This window comes from Cinclus cinclus, chromosome 2, assembly GCF_963662255.1.
Source record: "Cinclus cinclus chromosome 2, bCinCin1.1, whole genome shotgun sequence".
NCBI classification, from domain to species: Eukaryota; Metazoa; Chordata; class Aves; order Passeriformes; family Cinclidae; genus Cinclus; species Cinclus cinclus.
The window spans coordinates 91,933,322-91,958,118 of record NC_085047.1 but is presented as its reverse complement, the minus strand read 5'-3'; the positions used below and the strand labels follow the sequence as shown (position 1 = coordinate 91,958,118).

The 24,797-nt window shown below is 37.4% G+C and overlaps 1 protein-coding gene across 5 annotated transcripts; it reads right to left on the bottom strand.

Annotated features, from left to right (window-relative positions):
* On the bottom strand, window positions 1–24,735 carry DCUN1D2 (defective in cullin neddylation 1 domain containing 2). Of its 5 annotated transcripts, none has more exons than XM_062487958.1 (7): window positions 24,682–24,735; window positions 22,056–22,272; window positions 18,818–18,986; window positions 16,241–16,371; window positions 5,151–5,233; window positions 3,981–4,077; window positions 1–3,332 (listed from the first exon to the last, which is right to left on the bottom strand). In XM_062487958.1, the coding sequence occupies exons 1-7, from the start codon at window positions 24,682–24,684 to the stop codon at window positions 3,253–3,255; spliced, it is 780 nt and encodes a 259-aa protein (XP_062343942.1). In that variant the 5' UTR covers window positions 24,685–24,735; the 3' UTR covers window positions 1–3,252. The 5 variants fall into 5 exon arrangements, with proteins under 5 accessions (XP_062343942.1, XP_062343945.1, XP_062343943.1 ...); XM_062487961.1 differs by lacking the exon at window positions 24,682–24,735 and adding an exon at window positions 24,228–24,390; XM_062487959.1 differs by lacking the exon at window positions 24,682–24,735 and adding an exon at window positions 24,228–24,368 and having other exon boundaries at window positions 22,056–22,626.
* Between the last annotated feature and the right edge of the window lie 62 nt (window positions 24,736–24,797).

The window sequence follows — 24,797 nt, the reverse complement described above, 5'->3', positions numbered from 1 at the left end:
TGACCAAACCATACATTTATTAACGTCATTTAAAAATTAATGAGTTACATCCTTGCCCTCTTCTCACTGATGTAGTAACACAACCACCTAAAAAATGAACCAGAAAACAACAAAAACCTCCAACTAAACCAAGACTTCTAAAGCAGAAAAACGACGAGAACTATACAGACATCTCACATGACTGACTTCAATCCTTTGACAGTCCATTTATTCCTTTTTCCATTGCCAAAAAATATACACACACATACAGCTTACTGAGCAGCAAATCTCCCAGATGCATTGAATGAGCAGATACCTGCAGGTTTGCTCTCCTTGGCATGACACACATGATAAATAACATTTAAATTTAGAATTGGCAAGTACAAATCCTATGGCTCAGTTTCAAACCAAACAACTTGGCACCAAGTTTAAAAATACATACAGCATATCTGTGAAGTAATACTGTATGCACTGAACAACTTGAAGACATCTTACCATTTAGGATTATAAATTCAGCAGCCTAGGTGTTACCACTGTATCAGTTTACTTAAAATGGAAGCCAGAGTACCCTGTAAAGTAGACAGCAGCAAATTATTAAAATATGTAAGAAACTTGTAAGGTGAAAGGAGTTTGCATTTTTTTTACAACTGTTCAAGTGGAAAGATGTTACTTCATGCTATTATGTATGGGAATGTAAAAATCACATGCGGTCTAAAATGGGTAGAGGATCAGGAAGAATAGAAGAAAAAGGAAAAGCAGAGCAAACATCAAGAGCTGTCTGACAATATTCAACTACCATCTTTGGAGTATTTTGCCCAGTCTTGGTCTGCTGGAAGCTGTCACCCATGAAGGATCCCCCCCAGGACTGAGGTTTAAGAGTAAATGTGTGCATGTGTATACATATATATGTATACACACACACACACACTAAATCCTGGGCTAAGCACCTTCCTTCTTGCTCCGACTAACAAGGAAAATAAACCTCAACCCACATGCGTTTTTTATGCTCTATTTATTTTAAAAGCTAGAAGGTTCACCAGAATGATTTGATGGAGCTCTCACCATGTGCAAATGTTTCAGTGCAAAGCTTTAGTGCTATGAAAGTTCAGCTACATCAGGTATCATTTGATTAAGCTACTTCTGGTCAGGTAAATTTTATCTATAGATTTTAAGTGGCAATTGTGTGAATAACAAGCATTCCACTGCTTCTGGCTAGGTAAACGCACTCGTTACACATTCTGCAAAGCCTGCAGGACAGACACAGAAATGGCTTGTTTTAGGGAGGAGGCATAGATAAATCAACCACAGTAAAGAGAGCATAACTAGTTCTAGCTCTCCACTGACTTCTGCAGAATACTTGGAGTTACATACACAAATGCCCTTCTAAAAAGATGCAGTCAGAAAGCAGTTAATTTAGGATAACCTCAGTGGATAAGTATGCACAGGAGCACCAGGCAGCAGCAAGCTCAGACGCTGACACCTGGCGGCTGCTCAGCCAGGGCTGACACACACAACAAAGACACAAATATCCATAACAAATCACTCACAGGGCATTTGTAAATTGCTTGCTAGGCTCTTACTAAGAACAAAAGCCACAAATTCTTTCAAATTTTTCCTCGTCCTGCTTTTTAAACATCATGCACAACTGAAATTCTATCAAGTGGAAGAATGAAGGCAGTGTTTGTATGCAGCATGGACACTTGTTCTTGCAGGTTGTGGTGACATAATGAAAGCTGACTCCTTGTATGAAACTCTAAATATTAGAGTTTAGGAGAATGTTGTAAGCTTTTATACCCTGGGAACTACAAAATAAATTAGTCAGCTGTCATGCAACACTTCAACAATCCAAACAATTACAATTTATATAACTTAATGCACTATTTTCTCCAAAATTCTCACATATATTCAGCCTTAAATACAGAAAATATATTGATCATAGCTGTACATACTCTTTAGCAACTCTTCATTTTAACAAATTTTTACAGTGGCTATGACAAACTCATTTTGATGAGGTAGCATTTGCAAGAGCCTTGTGCGAAGACATGCTGAAGAGTTTCTGGTAAAACTTTTTTGTGCTTAGACATCAGAAGACACTGATGAGAAGAGACAGACACCTCTGTGCACTTCATAATCAGTGGCCAGCAAAGGGGAGAAACGAGTGAACAAATTCAGATTTGGTGAAAACTGGTCCAATTTCAACAGCCTTGAGATCACTGAAACTGCATTAATTTGATTTTTTCCTCCCTTATAGAAATACAACTGAATGCACAATACATTCACAGGCATGAAGACTATCATTAGTATAAAGTGGAAGCCAACAAGTTTGGCTTATTCACGTGTATTTTCCATGAGAAGTTCCAGGAAATACATTTGCAACTATGTTGCATATAGCTACAATTTATGATATGTTTCAAGCTTCAAATAAAATCCATATTCCGCCAGTTCCTTATTAAAAAGAAATAAAACACATAATTGGAGACCAACTGAATTATGATAACTAAACACGAATTATAAAAGCATCTTTGGTTGTTTAATGTCAACCTTAAAATGGGTACTAAAAAAGCTGGAGTTACAACACAGCATAGAACAGCAGCCTGGCCTCAGCAATGCTATTGTTACATGTCCATGCAGTTCCAGAAGAAAAATGAGGAACAAAAATTCACTGGGAGAAAGCAAAAGGCTGGATGTAATCACTGTATACATCTAGGATGTGAAAACACAAATTAAAAATATGGCAGTAAGTTAAAAACAAAAGTTCATTGTTTGGGCTTTTTTATAATTCTGTGTTAAGACAGATGCAGAGAACTTTTATAAAAATACAACATAATGCATAAGTTTTATTTATGGATTTAATTTATATAACACAAATACTGCTTTTAATATAAGTACAATATAATACATTTTTTATTTATGTAACTGCTGGTGTTCACTTTGGATTATGAACTGAATGGCATGCTCTGCTGTCAAAACTGTAATAAAATGGCCTCTAGTTAAATTTCTCCAAAGTATAAAATCATGCAAAATCTACATCCTATATTATACAACCAGTAGAATAATTGAAGCCAACAGCCTACAAACAGCTTGGATCTTCTGAGTTTGTTCTTGAAGTGTCCACATGTCAGTCATCATTTTCTTTAGGCAGAAAGGAAGAATTTCAGTTTTGTCTGCAGAATGTCATCACTACCACTGAGACCAGCACCAACACGCAGTTATCAGCTAACAAATCTTCATTACCCTGTGCAGTTCATTTAGTCCATACCAACAAGTCTGGGGTTAGGAAGTTTTATGTTTTCCTCCTGTGACTACTGGTCGTGCATACTCCACAAAATCATCTATTAGAACAGGCCACGCTCCTACAGAGAAATCAAACAATTGAGAAATGAGCCTACCACTGTCAGCAATAAACTGGTGTAGTCTATAAATACAAAGGATGAGAAGCTCATCTTGACAGTTCTGGCCTAGTCTAGGCACAACATGATGAAACACTTGAAAAAAAACCACATAACTAATAAATTCCTCTTTTGGATATCTTCTTGCAGTAATGACTCTTAAGACAACCAAAATGTATTTAAAACATAGAACTCCACACTACAAATATAAACATTAGTTGATAGCAAAACCACAGCATTCTTATTAAGTCCTAAAATATGAATGGCTATATTTCTGCACACATTCCAAAACAGAATTAGTAGCAGAGTGAAATTTTTGCTACCCTCAATGCAGTTTGTACGAAACGTATCACTCAGAGGTCTGTAGCACAACACATTCAAATAATGTGCTCTATCATGGTGTGACTGTATCTTCGCTTCTGTTTTCAAATTACAGAAAACCAGTGACCCTTCTTATCACTACTATTTTGGCAGAAAGTATGACACTGTATTGGCAGCTGAAACTTTAAGGGTAAGCAAATTAGGACACGAGGTAACATGTTCTTGTGCTCATTTATAGCAGCATTTTAATCCTGCTGTACCTATTTTTGAAGATATTCAAGTACTGCTTACCTTCTTCATCATAGTTGGACATATCATCTGCAATCATATTTCCAAAATCTAACAAAAGATTCCAAGTATCTTTTGGAATTGATCTTTTATGATGTTCCTGTACAAAAGAATAACAGTACTGTTCAGTCCAAACCACTTTCAAATTCCACAGTGGTATTTTATATTGACATATACAGAAATATACCTATTATAAACATTTCTCCACCTTATCTTAAAAAAACAATAACACAAAAAAAATCCATCTGAAAGACTTTCATCTTGCTCCTTTCTTAGGTTGAAAAATTTTAATTTAAATATTTCTTCTCAACTAAACATCCAGGTTCACTATTTCTTCTAAAGTAACACACTTTAATACCAGGTCCTATCATGCAGATTTTTCTTCAGTTATATCCATAGATCTGAATCTGGATGTCTTAAAAGTGTATTAAGTCAATTAAAACATGGTATGGTTTCAGAAGCCCTCTTGATGAAACTAGTACATTATTCAGTAATTCAAATATACTGCCAAAAAAATTTATGAAATATTTTATGTTGATTTTTTTTCTAAAGTGTACACCTTGCTATTAAGCACTGGGGATCAAAAATACAGAAAAACTTTATTTCTCCTGAACTACAGATAAAAAGACAAAATGAAGAAGAAAATCAAGATAAATTATACATTATGTAACTTCATTTTTCGTAATTATATAGACATGCAAATGCAGAAACATGGATAAGGAATTGGGTCTTTTACAAGAATATTTTTTAATTTCTAAGTTTTAATTTATGCATCTGGTATGACTGATTTAAAAAGACTGAGTTTATGCATTAGTACTACAAAAGGCAGAGCATGGTAAAATACATGGTTGACAATGATCACTGCTGCCTTGAGAATCAGCAGCACCAGTTCCATCTACAATCATTGCTTCCTTTCATGCAAGAACTTTCCTAAGTAGGAGAATACAGAATTAAGCAAGCAGAACACTATCACTTTGCATCTGTTTGTATCCTTCTAAATTAGGAAACCATAAAGACAATATTTAATTTGGCTTGATTTGAGACTTTTATATCAGTTTTCAAGAGGGAAGAAGTTTGAAGGAGATATCCCATATTTTTCTTATTGGAAGCACACAGTCAACAAAAGCCAGATTACTGTGGAATAAGGCAGTATGGAATAAAGTACATACTTACCAACAAAAATTTATTCCAAAGATCTAAAAATTTAAATCTTCCTGACAAGACTAAATTCCAGTATGCAATTGCCATTTCTAGATCTGCAAGACATAAAGCAACATGTACATATTGCAGCACATTATAAGCAATAAACCCCTTCTGGTTCAATTATTAATGCTCCATCTAGTATATTATGATATATTTTTTTTAGTGATTTTAAAAGAGTGTTATTTATTTGTAAGGAATTGTTTTCTACTCTCCCTGACCCAAAAGGTAGAAGACAAGCAGTAACAGTATAAATTTTGTATTGAACATCAAAGTCAATAAAACTAAAATATTTTTGTCACCGTCCACCAGTACGAGATTAAAGATGCATTCAATCTACAGAAACAGAATACTTAATGATAAATCTCTCTGCAAATAAAAAAAGAAAAATACATACACACGTACAAACATAGCAAATATTGATAGAAACACATTTAAAACCACAGATGTCAAGTCCTTTTAATTTATCACATTTTGTACACACTTGACTTTTAAGGGACTTTAAAGACATAAGATGATGAAAAAAGTCACTTGTCTGTGGTATTATGATTCTACAGAACATCTTACAGCAATAATTTTCTTCTGGCATCATTCAACAGACAAATGTCTACACCCAGTTCTGAAAATACAAGTCCAAGAAATCAGCCCTTATTCTGTATCATGACCAGTGATCTGAGAGCAGGGTTCAAGGAAGATGCAGCACTGCCACATATTCCATCAGAAAGGCAGAAGCAACATTGGATGCAGCTTAAAGGTGGAAAGGATATTTCCTTGAAGGCCTGTTTTCATCCTCAGCAGCTCACAATACCTAATGGGTTTGGTGCTTGCTCCCACAGGTAGCAGCACTAAGTACATGATTACTATTGGGCAACCATAAAATAAGGCACAGCCCTTCCTGAACCACAGAAATAGTTCAGCTTGTGCTTTCAGTAAAAAGGAAGTGTAAACAGAACATGGTGCTTAAAAGAAGGTACATAAACCAGAAGCTTGACCTGCACCAACAAGAAGGAAGAATGGTTTTTGAAATTGTACATAACCACACTACAAACTGAAGGACACTCAGTCACCTGAAATCAAGCTTCATATCTGGAAGATATGCTCAAGATTTTAACACAGCTATGGCCCTAGAGCACTTGTTTTAGATAGGGTTGGGGCCAGGATGATGTGAAGCATGTAAGATGTAGAGAAATGCAATATGTCTCTACCTATCTACACAGAGACAGTGCTGCCAGTGTTTGTTCTACTATGATCAGTGCTCTTCAGTACAGAGCTTGAATTAGGCTCTAAAACTTCCTTCAGTTCTTCCTGTCTATGCCACCATGCACATTTTTCACAAGGAAAAAAAAAGTAGAAGAGACTAATAACTTTATATTACTTGCTGCTTAGATAAGCAGATTAATTATTCTTACCCGTTATCCCAAATGAAATGCAAAAAGAATGAAAAAGGAGAAACTTAAGAAAATCTTAATTTCTAAACTTCACTAAGAAGTAACTTCTTTATGAAGTCTCAACCTCTCCAAGCAGACCTTGCAAAGCTATCATGTGACAACTTCAAGGAAAATGCACTTTTCAACTATTAAGGTGTTATTTCTTGAAAGTTTTTACTTCTGATGAAAATATTCCTTGGAAAAAGGAAGAGTACAGGCAGGGAAGCAAACATGATTAAAGGTGCCATGAAAGCAGAGGTAAAAGGGGGAGAGAACACTTCCTTGGTTTTTGTCAGTATTACGTTAAAGTGAACTTGATTATTGCAAAATTGTATTTAACACAATGCATGTGAAATACTGTTTTGACACTTAACATAAATTGTTAAGAAGGACACTGTGTACATGTGTCTGCCAATGAATTCTGCACAAAGAGGCAGAAGTTATTTGCTACAGCACATGAAAAATGCACATCCCACACAGGATGCTGATCTGTAGCAGATGAAACAGGTCCACACTGGAGCTGTTTTTCCCAATAGGCACAAGGCAGAAAATTCTTATCTTGGTAAAATTTGCTAAATGGGGAAAAAAAAAAAATCCCATCTCTCATCTGGTTCACTGTAATCCCACAGAGCCATCAACTAACACGAGTGTTATTTGAACAAAAGGACTAGATGGAACTATCACTTTTGGTAGTGGTGCCAGTTTATGAAGTCTTAAAGTACATGAGAGAACTAGGCCTTCAGGTGTGCCACAATCTTAAGGGATAAGCTTACATTCTGTTTGAAGACAATTCCCTACCTAGGTTGAAAAATCTGGCACTGGAGGACAAAAGAGAGTATTCTTTTGCTTTAAAGGGAAGACCTAGTTACAGAGTTCAAATTCTAAATCAGCAAGCTGACAGCAATATCAATAAACAGCAATGCTGTGGATCTTCCACAATTACTGCTGCACTGATAGATATTAAAAAAAGAAGAAAGCCCTTATGCCATTAGAATTCTGCATCCCAACAGGAAGATGCTTTTGCAAGGCAAAAATTCCTCAGGCAGTCTTAGGAATACCTCTTTCAATGCTGTATAGATACGAAGGCATCATTACAATAAGAATCAAACTGCAATGACTAAATATGCTGGGATTTTTATACCAAAAAATATGCTACCCACATTACAGACCAATAATGTAAGTTTTATAAGCAGAAAAAGACAGATGGATGAATCTCTGAAAATACCTAGACAAGGATCAGTTTAAAATTCTTTGTTGCTAGCATCCAAGTTCATTTCCAAAGCATAAAATTGCTAAATGATTAAAGATCATAAAAATACCACATCATATGCTGTACATTATGCAGTTAGAGCTTTCCTTTCAGCCCAAAAATATTTTCAGAGTCACTATCCAGTGAGAGTTGTATGTCATGCAGACACTTAAACAACCAGTTTTTCTAAATCAGAAATAGCATTTTGCATGCAGTATGATCTATCCTCAAACATTAAAACCTCATTCTAAACTTGCTTTTAAAAATACATCAGCCTCTTCTATCCTGATTGAACAGAAAGCTTGAAGTGATAACAAACAGCACAATTAATGCAGAAGGAGAAATACAGCCTTTATCTACTTTTAAGATCTGATCAAATGCTGATCTTGTTAAGAAAGAAAAAAAATCATTATTAGATTGCTGCATGAAAAAAAAAAAATCAAATTAAGTTACTCATGCTATGATTTTGGACCAAGGCAGTGACTGCCCACTAGAAATCAATGAAATGTGAAAACAAAGAGAAATCACCAGACAGCAAGGAATTGACTAGAGAGCAGGATTTCTGAGGAACATGAAACAGATGTGCCAAATGTGCCAAAAGTGCCCTCTAGGGCTGCAGCACCCACGTGCCATCCTCTGCCAAACAGTTTTCTAGCTTGTCTGCCCGACCAACAAGACCTGTTCATGCACTCATGTTTGAAATGGATAGAATACTATCACTAATTCACCTGAATTACTAATGTAACTTCTCAACACTGTGTTAAATCTGGTGCACAGGTAAGAGCAAGGGAAACTGGTATCAATCTGTCTCAACAACAGGACTATTATACCTGCCTGACCAATAAGCATCAAGCGAATACTTGCAAGATTCAGTGAGTTAATAAATTCCTTGTTCTTCACTTCTGAATTTTTTTTAAGATTCTTCTTTGCTTCCAAATTGCTAAGAACACAGACACAATAATTAGTTTCTTGTTTCTTAATCAGCAAAATAACAAGAATATGCCATAAGGATTAAACCTAAAAACACTTAATTGAAATTCCAGAAAAGCTTACAGCAAAACAGTTGGCAGTTGCAAATGCAAGCTCCCTCACAGAAGATAGGCAGAAGGGGAAAAAACAAGGAAGTGGGGTTTTATGAACACAGACCATGGCTAAACTTGGGATCTAGCTGAGCTGGATCCACTCATCCCTGCAAAGACATAAGCAAAGAGCTTCCCACTGCCCTGAGTCAGGGGACAGATAATGCACAGCATCAGGCTTACGTGCCCATGGTGGACAGGAGGAATGGTAAAGCACAGCATGTGGATGTCAGAGGAGCACTGCAGGAATCCAGCAGGGTCTGCCTGTGCTTTTGGCTCTGTCTCAGCATCTGCCTTGCTGAAGAAGCCTGATTCCATGCAGAACCTTTCCTGTTTTCTGTTTATCACATTAAGCACAAAAACAGATGGACTGCTGTGGAATGCAAGTTAGACTTCGGAGATGGCTGGCTGAACACCAGTTTGAGTGCAGCCTAATGAACCTGATTGTAGCCAGTTCAAAAATCCTTTTGCCTTCGTAAATGCCTCCACATACCATTCAGGTAAACTACGACAGATGACTTGAAGTTGACTGGATATATATTTCCCAATTAAGGTCCAAACATGAGTAAAGGAATCAATGAGGCATTAGTAGAACTGGCAGTTATGCCACACTTTTATTGATCAAAGCACCTCTTCTATACCAAGTTTCTCTTAAACTGCTGGCATTTTCAACATGGAAAATGTGAACAAAAATAAAGCAAGAACTGTACACACAAACCAAGGTCACCGGAACACCTAAAATACAGCATTCACAGACCTCTTTCAAAATGAATGTAAAAAAGCTCGTTTATAGACCTCACTCAACTTCTTCCATGCACTCACTCCTACAAATTACCTCTGAATCTAATTCTTCATTGAAAGGGGAGGATATCTTGATAACTAGGTTGGGGGGAGGGCAGGAGGAAAAAAAAGAAAACAAAACAAAGAAAAAAATATCTTTCCCTAATGTCTAAAGATCTCTTTAAAGAATCTTGGTATACAGCTATGATAAAAGCCAAAGTTGATGTTGCTTCAATTAAAAAGAGTACATTATACTCATCTGCTTATAGGAGAGGAAACCTTGAAGTCCACATACCGGATGCAAAGATAGTCATTCTTCTGGTCTTGAGGTAATATTTGATTCAAGTCTGAATGCCCTCCTCATCTTTCATCTCTTGTTGATCCCAGGCAACTGGCAGAGAAAAGGAAGCACAACCTTTTGAGCCAGCAAGCAGACGAAGGGATCACAAAGAAGTGATGAAGGACCAAATCGGCTTTTTGTTTCCATGTTGGAAGGTGAAGACCATGAAAGAATGCATTAAGCTCCTCCCTGGGGCTGAAACAAACTGTAACAAACTCCTGAGCATGTATTTTTGGGGCTCAAAGGGAGACCCAGTAAGAGAATCACAGCAAGTACCAGGTTCAACAAACAAAAACAAAACAAAAAAAAAAATAGATAGAGCTAAGGCCTTGTTTAGAGCTTAAAAGTGCCCTTAGAAATCTGAACTGCTCTGTAGACAACATGACAAGACCTATAATCCTATTCTTCACACACTTACCAATAAGTTAGGATACAAAATTTCACTCAGACTGCAGAAGAAAAGCTGAACCTTGGGAGCAGAAGGCAAGATAAACTTCTCCAAATCTGCACCATGCAAAACTTAAAGATTTATTGTACTACACACAGTAGTAAGAACATGAGAAAGCAGATTAAAGACAGAATCACAGTTATCCATAATAATTCTTTATTAAGTCTCCTGACAAACCAGATAACTTGATAAATATAATCAAAATATAAAGACAAAATGCAAATCAAATTCAATACATCTAAATATTATGTACTCCAGACCCAACATGCAGCCATTGAAATGGCACTGCTGGGTTGAAATTCGGCTGATTTTTTTTCTTAATTCTGTCCACCACTTAGAGAGTCACAGTCTTAGCAGTTATAAACATCCATTTTCTTCTTTGATAGTGATCACACCTATTAATATGTATTTGAAAGACACTCGACAGTTGGGTGATAAGTAACATTAATCAGAACATCATTTCCTGCCTCAAGGTCACCATGGCAGATCTTATGCACTCAGCTTTTGCATTCTGCATCTCACTCCTTACACAAGATATCACCCTGGGGGCTGCTACTACTTTCACTTTTTTAAACAGCATGTATCCAGACTGGAGCATTCTCCTTGGTAAATAGTGAGCTAATAAAAGTAAATGCAAACATTCAAGTTGGATGAGACTATAGCAACAGAAGTCCTGCAGATACAAAGAGAAATAAAAGTTCCATACTGCCACCACATGAACTGTGGAAAAGAGACTCCTATAAAAAGCAGTCCTATTTCTAGGAATGAGCATTGGTGTACTGAATTCTGTGTCTATTTTAGGGAATGACAGAACAGATGTAACTTAGTTTATTGGAGAGGATTCTTCCCATCTAATTACATAATGGCAGAATTTCTTGCATTGATTTTGAGGGGAACTGGAGAAGACGACGAAATTTTAAAAAAGCAAGGGAAGACAGGTCTTTCCAAAAAGAAATAAACCACAAAACTAAACACACTCCTACCCTCCAAGACCACTTTCCTGGAGCAAAATCCTCTCTGAATTATGAAGACAGCTGTGTCAGGTAGCATCAAAATTCTTCTATCACCAAAAAAACTTCTAAGAAGTGTTTCTGTGCCTTGGCACTCCTCTTCTTACAAACGGCAGCTGGTGTGATAAAAGATACAGTGTCCTGCTGATAATAACACCAGAAAGTCTGGGACACATGAAGTTGTTTTTTTTTCCAAGTTATGCTCCAAGCAAAACGATTCAATGAAACCTGACAGTAATTTCAGAAAAAGCTTTTAGAAATTCAGTCTTCAAGCACTGCTGCCCAAAGTGAAGCCAGATACAGTGAAATTCACCTCCATATGCTGAAGCAATTTCAAACTGCTTCCTACCATGTTTGAAACTTCATAAAGGTCAAAGAAGTTCTGGAAGAATTTCAGGCATTCCCTGCCAAACTGGGAGAACATAACTCATCCAAGCAGGTCAGTCCTGCATCTAACACTGTCCAATACTTAAGTAACTCAAATGATATGACACAGAAAACTCCTGCTAAATTTGCAACTTAGACAAAATCTGAAAAAAGTTTAACTTCTAAAAGTTTAGAAGTTTAATCCTGATAGACAGGATTAGGATTCAAAATTATTTGGACAAATTGGAAAATTACTTGGAAGTAAATAAGAAAGATTTCATTCAAGAGAAGTGCAAAATCATGGTGCTAGTGGGAATAATCAACTGCAGAAATATTAGATTTAACTGGGCACATTGCAGTGCTGCAGAAATGCAGTAGTAAAACAGACTGCAAACTGCAGACAGTATCAAACTTAAGCAAACTCAAAAGGATGCAAAACAAGAAGCAAAATATTTAACACACATGGAAGATATCTGACTTGACAAGAGAAAATTAGATCAACTTGACTGCAAAGGAAACAGAGTTGGAAGACAAAATTCCAGTATCAGAGAGCTAGAACATGAACTTGGTAGCTGGTTTTACTCAGTCCAGAGATTAAGTGAAGACATGTACATAACCATCAACTACGTAAGAAGCTGTTACTCTAAGGAAAAGTCTGCATATTTACTTTGGCTGGTTAAAGTATTAAACTGAAAAATTCAGAAACTGATAATTAAGTTGTATGCTAGGAAAAAAAAAATCTAACAATAGGTTTAAGCAAACGTGGACAAAGATGTATGAAACCTACCATCAAAAATTTAAGACTCTATTTTGTGAAGGCAATTGCTCTCAAAGTTGTTCAGCCAGAGGACCAGTACAAATCAGACCTCAAATCTTTGTAGTACCTATCAAAACTGAAAAGGCAATTTAGTACATACTGTAGTATACCACAGAGTATTTGGTAAGGAAAGTGTGTGCAAGAATTGGTTTTGGTAGATGTTGATCCCGTCTAGCACAAGGGAATACACTATGTAAATATTTCTCTACCTTCTAAATGTAAAGACCTCCTGGCACATTAAAAAGGAATCCAGATATCACTATTTCATGGTGTTTTTCAGAGGAGAGGGGACAATAAATAAAGTAATAACTGTTACACATCACGTCTTAAAATGGCAGATAGACTTCAAAAAAAGTAATCTGAAATGAGCAATGAACATGACTCAACCAAAGCATTGCTACTTGAACATTTTAGAGCTATTTCACTCCTTTTTTATTGTTTCAATATGCTAAGACAAGAAACAAGAAAAAAACATGAAAAACAATCATGTAAGTCAGTCTGCCCATCACAGATGTGTTTCTGCTAAGTTCCAGTCTCAAGAGTTATTTCTGTTAAAGAATAAGATGCCCTAGCACTCACCCAAAAGGACCCAACAGAAGGAGCTAAATTAAGTCTTCTTTTAAAAAAGGTTTCTATTAACTATCTGCTAAGAATATGAAATCACCATTTGTCACTAGCACTATGTCAAACTTGCTTAGTTTTCAAATAGGCACATTTATAGGTCATGTGTATATCCAAGAATCAAACATTATTTTTTAGCCTACAGATCAGTCTCCTAACCAATGAGTACAATTACCAGACTTGGTGATTTAAGCTCCCAGTCTAAGAAGAAAAAGCACTGAATACTTCAGACCCTAGAAAAGCCACATTAAAATATTCTGCAACTGAAATTTAGGAAAAAAATCCTAGATTATTTCCACTTCATTAATTCAGACCGCTTGCTTTTATTCTTTACTTGACGTAACTTCACAGCCCTCTCAGTCTCCTCCAATTTACAATTCACCAGAAAGACTTCAGGGCAAGCAGATTGGGCAGGAGCTAAGAAGCATCCTCTACTGACTGAATGTCATCTAATGTGCATGGGGGTAAGAAGGAGAGGTCGTCACTGTAAAATTACCTAGATGGAGCCAGGCACAGATTTCTACCAGCTCAGATGGTAACAAATCTAATTATTCATTCTGTTTAACTGTCTGGACTTAATCAAAGTAAAGGCTCCAAACTGAGTAAGACAGACACAGACTTCATATATGGCTTATATCAATTCCCACATCTCCTTGACAACAGGGCACACAGTCATTGGAACACAAACACAAAACAACCCTGGAGACAGGGAGCAAAGATGGACAGTTTCTCATTCCAGGAGAAAATACATAAATGTATACAGAGAAGAGGATGTGAAATTAAAAAGAACAACCTAAACTTGCATTAAATGTAGCTGAAGCAGCTGGAATTCTCAGCTCATACAGGCACTCCAATAAAATAACTGGTGGGATTTTCTTCCTTGGTTACAACACACTGCTTCCTTCTGTGGCTATTATAAACACCTACCTGTAAACTTAAGTTTTTTCCTTCACCTCTTTGCTCCACTGTGATGGATAATCTCTGTGAAGATTCCAACTCCAAACCTATACAGTGCTAATTTATATTTGGGTAAGCTATCACTGGCCTCAATCACTCAAAAATGTCACATTAGTCCATATGTTTGCTCAAAAGTCAACCTATGGTGATCCAAGAAATAGGGTGTATCTCCACTGAAGTAAGAAAAGTGGCATCTGCTTGTATTTCTTTACTATCTAGAATGATCTTAGCAAAACCAGAAAAAGCCTGACGAAAAATGCCACCAATATACTGCCATGCAAGAACTAACTACTAGAAATCAAGAGACTGTAAGTATTAATGAAATTACTAAAACTCCTGTCAACTGAAATCAGCAACAGTTCCCGTTTCACACTTCTTACTCTCTCCTGCTAATACTTCAACTCCTAGTGCAAGAAGGAACTTTGGTACTTTCTGGCAATAAAACATCTTACACAACAAAGAAGACAGACTTATAAATGAAAGAACCACCAAATACTGAAAAAAAAAAAAAAAAAAAAGTAGTGATGGAAAACAAGTCGGCTTCCTTTCCTCCTCGTGTCAAATACACAGTACATTCAGTTCCAAATCTGTGTTGGGCTGCCTCCCCTCCTCCACTCTTCATACAGGCTTAGGTGAAAAGCTCTCGAAATATACTGCCCAAGTTAATGAGTTTCATGTTGGAACACCCAATTAAGACAGGAAGCTATTTGTAATACTTCTTTAGTTATCTCAAATTCCAACCTCAGCTGTAACTGACTTACCTTTCCTGCAATTTGAAAGTACTAAGTTTGTTAATGAAGACTACCTAAGGAACTAAAATACTAACCAAGCTCACAGAGCCACTACAAGACTTCTTCATTTTCATGTCAGTAACAGTGGCCCATGAGGCATGAGAGAGCAACAGATGAAATGAAAAATGGAACTGCTGAAAAAAATGAAGAAAAAGGTTGTCCTAAAAGTTGTCCATAGTTTAAATAAATAAAACAAACAAAAAAACCCACCAGGAAAGACAAGAGAGATTATTCAAAGTACAGAAAGTGAAACAGTAACACCTGGTTGAGGTCTAAGCTGATATTTTGCTCTCCCAACAGTTCTTGAGAAAACACGTTTATCAACTTCCCAAGTAACTTAGACATAGATTTAAAGCGACTATGCTAAAAAAGGAAAAAAACCCAAAACCCTAAAAAAATCCAACAAATCACTTATTCTCACACACAGCACAAAGAACAAGGATGATGGTACAGTGCTATTCTATATAAAAAACATCCACTCCTTCCTACGCAGTATCTTCTGAAAGCAGATCTAAATTTTAAGAGTGGACTTCATCTATTTTTTTCATCTCTTCACAAAATAGAGACTTTTGATTTGAAGAAAAGAATGGAATTTAGTATCAGTTTTACTCCAGCAATAGAAGGCATAGATTGGAATAAACCTCAAACTTTATGAAGAATAATAGTTTAATGCTATATAAACTATGCCTATTTTTACCCACTTGTTTTAAAATAGATACCCTTAATACCCCACACCTGAATACCCATAATACCCTTTCTCTAAACTTGGCATAAAAACTGAGCCAAAACTAAAAACTTTACCAACAGTAACTTTTTTCTCAGTAAGTTCTCTCATTCTTCCTGAGCTGACATGGGTATCTTGTTTCAGTAGTTCTTAATACACAGAACTCACTAGCTCAGTATTAAAAAAAAAATAAATTTACAAGTCTCGAAGAACTGCAGGAACTTCTTTTGACAAGAAGTGAGAGAACGTCAGTACTGGCAGAGAACCCCATTAAATGATCTGTACCAAGGGGACATCAAGAAGAGATTAAATGAAAGAAGATGGGAAAGATAAGTCAGTGAAAGAAACCAATAATCAATTTACTATACAATCGCTAATGAGAATATTACAGTACTGGAAACGTTTGGAAGACTTCACTGACTTTGGACATTTTTCTCATTTTTATTCTACTTACCTAGACCTTTTTGTCCAGGATTTTTAGCAAAGTTAAAAGTAAACTGATAAAAATCTTTGAACTTTGCTGGATCCTTTAGCTCTTGTTCCAGTCTTGGCAATAGAGCTTTTAGCTTTTCTGTGGTGTCACACCTGTTTAAAAGAGATCACATTATTTGCATATATTTAAAATTTCTTACTACTTTCCCCCTACCTTTTTTATGGTTTAGTTTAAGATCAAAACAAAACAGTGTTTAAGACAAAAACATTATCTTGGTGGATGGCATTCTGAAAAATATAAATGCTCATGTACCTTTACTAAAGAATTTTAAGTGGCACATCATATACAGGCATCCATTAGGTACAGAATGCAAACATGCTTCAGTGATTTAACTCTTCTACCTCTTTATGTATTTCTGAACAGATGCTATTCTGTTCTAAAAGAACATCCAAACCTCACTGAACTCTGTTAATCCTTCCCCAGAGACAGAGGTTGTAACACAAGCGTGTGATGTTTTGCCTTAATCTGGACAGACATTGCTTATTCCCCGCTCTCCTGAATGAAGAGCTTCACACATTTTTACAGTTCATCTTAACATTTGAGGACTTTTCAATTAAATGAACTATTATTTGTAGGCATTCTCTCCCCATCATAGAACACTTGAGAATTAAACCAAGGAACAAAATGAGCTTTGAATGATAGCCTGAAGGCTGGCAAACTATCTTAAAGCCTGGCACAGGTAACCTAAGACAGAATCAAATTACTGAAATTCTAACAAGCACATCCCAGAATAACACCATCAAAGCATTTTCAGTGAAAACACCTGGGCTGACCAGACACACTTTTAAAAGGGAAAGTGTCTGCCAAAACAAGGCATCAAAAGAGTATTCAGGGTTTACAGGACAGGACCAATATCTTGAATTGTACCTAGAAACTCAAAGTGAAGGAAATGGGTTTCAAAAGAAGCAGCTATCACAACTAACATAATGTATTTGAAAATTCTGCATAGTTAAATGTTTGCATTTATTCTAAAGATTCAAGAAAAATTCTATTAAAGGATGGGTAACTATAACAACACCCATAAAGCACAAATGCAGTTTTAACTGTCTTGCACAGTACAGATAAAAATAAGTACCTTTCTGCCCTCCAGCAGTACCTGGCAGAGAAAAGAAAGAATTCTGCCAACAGTCTTCAACTGAGAAGCTCAGTTTCATTGGGACTTATCTAGTCAATAAATATACCTTCCCATATGCATCATAAAGATGCTATGTGATCTAAGCCTCGGGGAATTTCTTTCTATCCCACTGCTCACTTGTGTTTGTTGCTAAAAACCAAAGAAACCGTGCCTTCAAGTATGTAACAAAATCATTACAAATTCTCCTTAAGTGCTGTGGCAAGCAGGCACATCCATATTATGCTCCCAAGTACAGTTTGTTTAGCAAGATCTTTTAAAACACTTTTATAAAAAAAAACAAAAATGCTGGCAACCTTTAATATAACAGCATAAGTGCTTAATTTCTGTCCATGGTTAGCAAAATCATAGTTATTCTTGCAATTTCTACCCAAAGCTACTCAATGGGACTAAATCAAGCAATGAACTTCAGACGGTATCAAAAGTTATTTCATCACAATTTCTCAAAAAGGAAAGCTTAAAAAGAAATCAATAACTGATGAGGTCAGTAACATCAGACTGCTACAATCTGCTAAAAACAACCACCATATTTCCTGAAAGTTGGTTTGTCTTAGAAATGTATTGATAAGGTGTCATTCTAAGATCAAATGAAATTGCTTAGCTACAAGAAACAGGAACAAGCCATAAACTGTAATTATCCACCCATTTAATGCAATCTGTTAAAAAGAGTAATTTGACATCTCTAAATATTAGAAATGCTGCTCCTCTTGCAAGGAAAAGTTATACACAAAGTATTATTTTAGGATGATAAATGCTTGACTTTACTGGTAAGAAGGAAGAGGCAACATTCAAAGTTTATTATCCAGAACAGCTCATGATCCAGGAAGGAAACTTTTATCAGTTATATCACCACTGAACCAATCTCTTCTACTACCAATATCCTCATTTTTATTTCAATGCCTCATGGATATTTTGTACAAATGAACTATCTAGTCTAAAAGAGAGAAAAGCATAGGCAGTAAAATGCACAAGAAGAAAGATGGGTCCATTTGCTGGTGGCAAGGTAAAGAATTGAAGGCCCTTTTCTGCTTTCCTACTTCTTCTCCGCTTCAACACTGACTTTTTTTCCCTTCATACACCTCCTGTGACTTTCAGTTTTTAACAGCAAATCCTTAACACAAATATGCATATGCTTACTATGAACTACATGAAAAGATACATGAATCCATCTGACTCCCCTGCTGTACAGGTAAAAATTGTTTTGCTTCCTCCCTGCTGTGGTCATTAAGGCTTTGCAGTAAAGCACCAGCTCAAGGAAGACAAGACACTACAGGCATTTTGAACCTGTTAAGCTTGGCATTAGCCTCAACAGCTTTTCAAAGCTTCACACAGTTTAAATGAAAATGTTTTGAACAGAAACACAGTTCAGGCCTTACATTATAGACTATGCAGAAATGGATACTTACCCCAACTCTGTCATGCCATCAACAAATTCCTTTTTACTGAATTCACACTGAGTAGCTGCCCTGAATTTCCATGCCACAACCAGAACACTGATACTGGCTGGGTCCAGGCTTAAGTCATCACAGAACTGCTGAATCCCATCAATGCCAATTTTATTTTCATCTTGTGGGTCTGCAGTTCAAAAATACAGAGAGGAGAACTATAATTATTTACAAAACATACTAATAATCATCTGACAGCTCTGATGTGCTGCATAATACAAGTATTCATTTTTTCATAACCTTCACAAATGTTTTCACTTGAAGTCTGGATATTTTTAAAAGAGCATCAGTAAATAGATTAAGTACTCTGTAAACTTACAGAGATACTAGTTTGCCACTTTTCCTGAACTTATCTGTTAACATCAACTAAATAATTTTGTTTCCCTCCACAATCCTCTACAAAAGATTTTAATTAACTCAGGAGATGCTGCCTACGTTTAGAAACAGTAAAGGTGGTAAGCACATCAAAATATACAACATATTTCTACTGGTCAGCATGTATTAAGCAAAAAAGAAAAGCAACCCAAAATCAAGTCCAACAAAAAGACACCTATTACGTTAGACCCCAGATTTATTTTTTTCTTTATAATGACATCTATTATGTTTCTACTATATCTCCTTAAAGATCACATTTAAACATTTAGAGGGGTTAATTATAAGTCAGGAAAATCACCAAACCAATGTTCAAACAATGCCACAGTATCAGACTCTTAAGCTAATTAAAACAATTTAGTACAAGTGAAACATAGTATTTCCCCAGTAGTACCTTTTTCAATGTCAGTCGAGGCCTTATAATAATTCTGTAACAAAATTCTCTCTCAAAAAAGCCCAGAAACAAACAACCCCCTGCATGTAAACTTAAGATTATTGGAGAAGAAAAAAAAATTTGAAAACAAAAGAAAATAAACCCACACCTCTAGTTTTCAAAGCTTTCAACTTAAACCACAAAACTGTCTTTCCCAGCTTTTGAGAGGAAGACACTTCAATATCGTAAGTTGGGCTATGCAGAAAAGCATCTCTTGAGTAGGTTTAATACTAACTTCTTACACTGCTGACATTTTCAACCATACTATTTTTAAATCCTGATCCAAGAAGTTGATTTAGGGAAAAAAAAACAAAACTAGCCTAGATAAAACCTTTTAAATTTAATTTTAAGTCTTAAGCTCTCTTTTATTTTTCCAGCCAATACTACAGTGAAAGAAATTGTAAATTTCAGAGAGGAAGTCCATTTGGCAAACAGACTTACGTCTATTAAACCACAAATTATACCCATGATATAATTCAGGGACCTTTGATCCCAATTAACAAGTAAACATATCTATTCAACTAGCTCCAAGACATGTAAAATATATTTCTTGAGTATTTGGGGAGTAACTGAAGAACTGAAGGCAAGATGTGCACTGTCTTGAAATCAGGGGAAAAAATTCTGGTGGATTTCAACAAGGACTTTTTATCCCTATCATATTTCACATCATCCAGGCAAGCAGTAACAAAATGCAATTGCTGTTTGGACAGAGTTGCTGGATAAACAGACAGGAAAACTAAGAAAAAACAGCACAGAAAAAGACATTTCAGATTTCAAGTATAGTGCACTATCTTAGAGGCCTTGTAGAACAAAGGAATGCCTTACTGTTGAGGAGCCAGTGACTCAGGTTTAAGCCAGATATGGATCAAGGAAAGGTGCTTAACCAAAACTTTTATTGACTTCTGTCAAATCTTGTGAAAGTTTTTAATGTTTACAGCTTCAGTGTTTAAGTGCCAGAATTGCAAAGGTGTACTAACTAAAACAGTGATGTAAACTGGCTAGATTTGCTTTCACAAAAGTCAGATGGTGCAGTTTGCCGCTGCTAGCAATCTGTAATAGCAAATAACATTTGTGATAATGTTCTTCCATTTTAGATAGTCTTAAACAGCATTTATGAATTTGAATATATGTTTTTGACCCAGCAATCTCCAAGACTGACATTCAAGGAGCAAATAAAATATTCAGATATATGTATATGCTATATACATAAAAATATATAAAGGTATATCTATAAATATACACATAGGCACATATCAAACAAAACATGGTTCTCTGAGTTTTGTCTCTGGGTTTTTGTTTTCACAAAAAAAAAAATGCTACAGCACTGCTGCCTCTTTGTCCCTATATAATTCATTACCACACAATAATGAAGGATTAAAGAATCCCTACACTTAAAATAGAACAGATTATGTAAAGGAGAACAAAAATGGTGGAAACAGTAACATAAAAGGATAAAGTATACACAAAGCATGCCATATATTTCACCTAGAGAAGTACATAAAATCATACTTCAGTAGTGGCTAAGAGTTTGTGTTTTCAAACATGAGATATTTGGATTTCAACCGGAGCTAGCAATGATTCCAGCCTGCACTGCTCCAGCATGAACAATGCACACTCATGTCAGATGGCCACAGGTCAGCAAGCACTGTCACCTGGATCACATAAATTCTTATATTTAAATGCCTTTTTTGTGGTTCTTTTTAACAATAATGTAAAATGAAACTTGTAAAAGAAGAAATTCTGCCTTTAATACACTTTCCTGTGGTTTTTCTTCCAAGACTCTGAAAAGGCACATCACTTGCTGTAATATGCCAGCATTAAGGAATTAAATAAGGATGTTTCTAGTTTGAGTTTTCTTATCTGACCATTTTGTCACACTCCTAGCTGTAACATTTTCTGAAACACTTTTGATTTTAATGTATAGAAATATTACTGTGTCTGAACAGAATTAATTCCCCCAAATGTCAGCATAAGAACAATATGTATTATTCTGCCATGGAAAGACCATCACATTTAAGAGTAGCTACTGGCAACAACAACAACAAAAAATCATGTACGTTGCATAATAAACTTTGCTACCTTATTTGACAGCTGGGACTTTTTCCTCACTGTAAGTTTAATTTTCTACTTTTGAAGTCTACAGAAATCTCTACAGTAGTACAAATCATTATGAGCATTTAAAAACCTTTTTTCATTCTTATTACTACAAACACATAGTGAGAAGCAAAAGCTAGCAAGCTCTACTTAAAACTCCTTAAAACAGTAGAGAAGCAGAAAAAATTCCCCACACAACTTAGAAAAAAAACCAAAAAAACCCCAACAAAACAAAATCCACAACAACAACAACAAACCCAAGCCCACCAACCAAAAACTCCCCAGAAAACTGAACCTTACCTTTGTATCGATTATACAGTTGTTCTAATTTCTTCTTGTCTACTGAATTTTTCATGGATTCTTTGTAGTACAAGTCTGGATTCTGGAAGTAGTTGTCTGTTGCCACTTCTAGTTTCCATTCATTCTGTGTTAAGCAGTATATAGCAGTCCTTTCACCAGCCTGGGTAAATGCCATAAACTGGCGGACCTTGTCCTTCTGGGACGATTTGAGCTTATGCTTTGGGATGCAAAAGAAGCAGGAAAGCCAATGAAGCTAATCCAGAAGTTTGTTTCAGCATTCTACTACTAATGCCTATCTTTTAAAGGTTTTAGTTTTCTTGTTGATGACAACTTTCACTTCAGAATTACAGGAAGACAAAGCCTTGTTCTTCTGCAGTTAAATAGACAGCATTTTCTTCTGAAAATTGAAATGACAGCATCTATATACACATTTTTAGCAGCACATATTCTGTCAGTAACAAGCTTTTATTTCTGCTTTATTGCTCACATATGCTGACTTTTTTCTGTTCTGTAACAGCGGTAAACACAAGTTTCATCATATTACAATATGGTTATCTTCTGAATGATATGCCTAGTGGTTGCAAAAAAAAAAATAAGAAATTAAAAAGGTGCAACTTACAGATCCTCAAATTCTGTTTAAGTCCTTCATACATGGAGAAAAAAAATACCCAAGATTTTTTCCTAATATTTTATCAGCAATAATTAACAGTGCAAAGTTTAATCATTTTAAGTCATCAGCTGAAAAAGGCAACCTCATTTAATTGTTGTAAAACATTGCCAACAGAAGACGTAAGGCAAAAATAAAATATATGAAATGGACATATCAGACACTGCTGAATGTTACAATGAAACTATAAGACTGCTGTAAATGTGATCTAAAGCATTAATTAAACTTTGAAAGGTATGTTTATACTACTAACACATTAAACAACAAAAAAGCCTGCTGCAGGTCGACAGGAACTAATACGATGTTTCTCTCAATTGCAGCAACCATACTGAGACAATATCCTTAAACTTCCGGAACACCCAAGAGGTAGGAATGGACATTTTACAGGGAGAAGATTTGCTAGCATCATATTTCAACGCTATTCTTTACATGAAGTTGGAAGCATAAGGAGATAGCTTAAATCATACTGTTTTTTATTGTATTCTGTACTTTCCAGTTTTGTTAAGCCATACTTAACACGGGTTCTGGGCCAACAAATAAGATGAGAAATCTGTATAAATTCACCACTACAGTTTAAATCATCAGGTATAATGGAAAATTTACGGGTCTCTTCAAAGAGAACTGAATCGTGATCTGGGGTGCAGTAAACACGGAGCCACGTTTTAGTTTATTTTTTATCTCTTGTACCCATATGGGCATCTTAACTATAGATGGTCCTGAGACAAGAAACACGTCATGTAAATAAGATAAGGAGTTTGCTCTTTCCTGCAAGATTTTTCTATCCAATCTAAGAAGAAACATACTGGGTTTTTTTCTATACAAGAAATGTGTACAGTGGAAGTAAAAGCGTGCAAAATACAACTACTACATAGTTTGGTAAGTAAATACCCAACAATCATTTGGCTGCAAGCTCCAACCTGCCTTCAAATTTTTATGAAGGTTTAGCTAAGGGAGTCCCTGCTCCTACATCTTCCTCCATTACATAAACTCCTTCTGGGCAACAAACTTAGCGATAACCACTTCAAAACACAGGACTCTGCTAACAGCGCCAAAGCAAACCCCACGCCCTCTTTCAAGCCTAACTAACGCCAGGCGCTTCTAGCGAAATGAAGCACTGAATTATGTGAAGCGGTAAGAAACACACGGGACTCTCCAGCCCACTACCCTGCCACGTAGCACGGCTCCTGTGCCGCCCGTCCGCGGCCGGTGCCCTGCGGCGGGGGCGGCACCGCGCCCCCTGCCTGGGCCCGGGCGGCTCCGGAACTCCGGTCCCTCCTGTCCCCAGCGTGACCCCTCGCTGACGGCACCCGAGCAAGGACGCGCACCGCGCCTCCCGGCGCAGCTCAGTCACCTTTGCGGAGCCCTCTCCCAGCGCTAATGACACCGTACCGCACCCCCCAGGGAAGCGCTGAAGCTGCTGCAGAGGCACCAGGAGCACCCCTCCTTCCCAAAACAGCCCCGGCCGACCTCGCCACCCTGCCCCAGCAAGGGAATTTGTACCTCACCTTTCCCACCGCCTTCAGGCTGTACCTGCCGCGTCCCGCGGCGGGGAAGGGGCCGGCGGGAGCGAGGACTCGCAGCTCCCGTGACCTGCCCCGCCAGCCCCAATCCCAAAAAAGGGAAAGGTACGCGCTGCGCCGGCTGCCTGCGCTCGAAATACCCGCGGCGGGGCCCGGCCCCCTCCCTTCCCCCACCGCCCCCGGTGACCTTCCCCGCTCCCGGCCCGGCCGAGGAGGAGGCGGGAGAGGACTCCGCGCGGGGGGTGCGCCTCCCCGTGTCCCCGCGCCGCTCGTCCCCCGCGCCTGCCGCCTCCCTGGACAGGGCAACGGGGCTCGGCGAGGCGAGAGGTGCGGGGACGCTCGACTCGCCAGCCCCGGGGGAGGGGGTGCCTGAGGATTGTCCGAGGCTCCCCCTCCGCGGTTTCGCCGCCTCCCCTCCCCCCCGGCTCGCACAACCTACCATTTTATCACCGGCGCTCCCACCAACTTCACCGTCCGGCGCCGCCTCCCGCGCAGGCGCGCACCGGCCCGCCCGCGCCGCCTCCCGCCGGGGAGCGCTCCGGGCCCGGGCCGCAG

Excerpts from the sequence above, each read along its gene's own strand:
- DCUN1D2 (XM_062487962.1), bottom strand. The coding sequence starts at position 23,621 with ATGATTGTTGGGTATTTACTTACCAAACTATGTAGTAGTTGTATTTTG. Across the intron at positions 16,372-18,817 it reads GATGGCATGACAGAGTTGGG|GTGTGACACCACAGAAAAGC; the intron begins GTAAGTATCCAT and ends TCTTTTAAACAG. Across the intron at positions 4,078-5,150 it reads TTTGGAATAAATTTTTGTTG|GAACATCATAAAAGATCAAT; the intron begins GTAAGTATGTAC and ends TCTTTTGTACAG.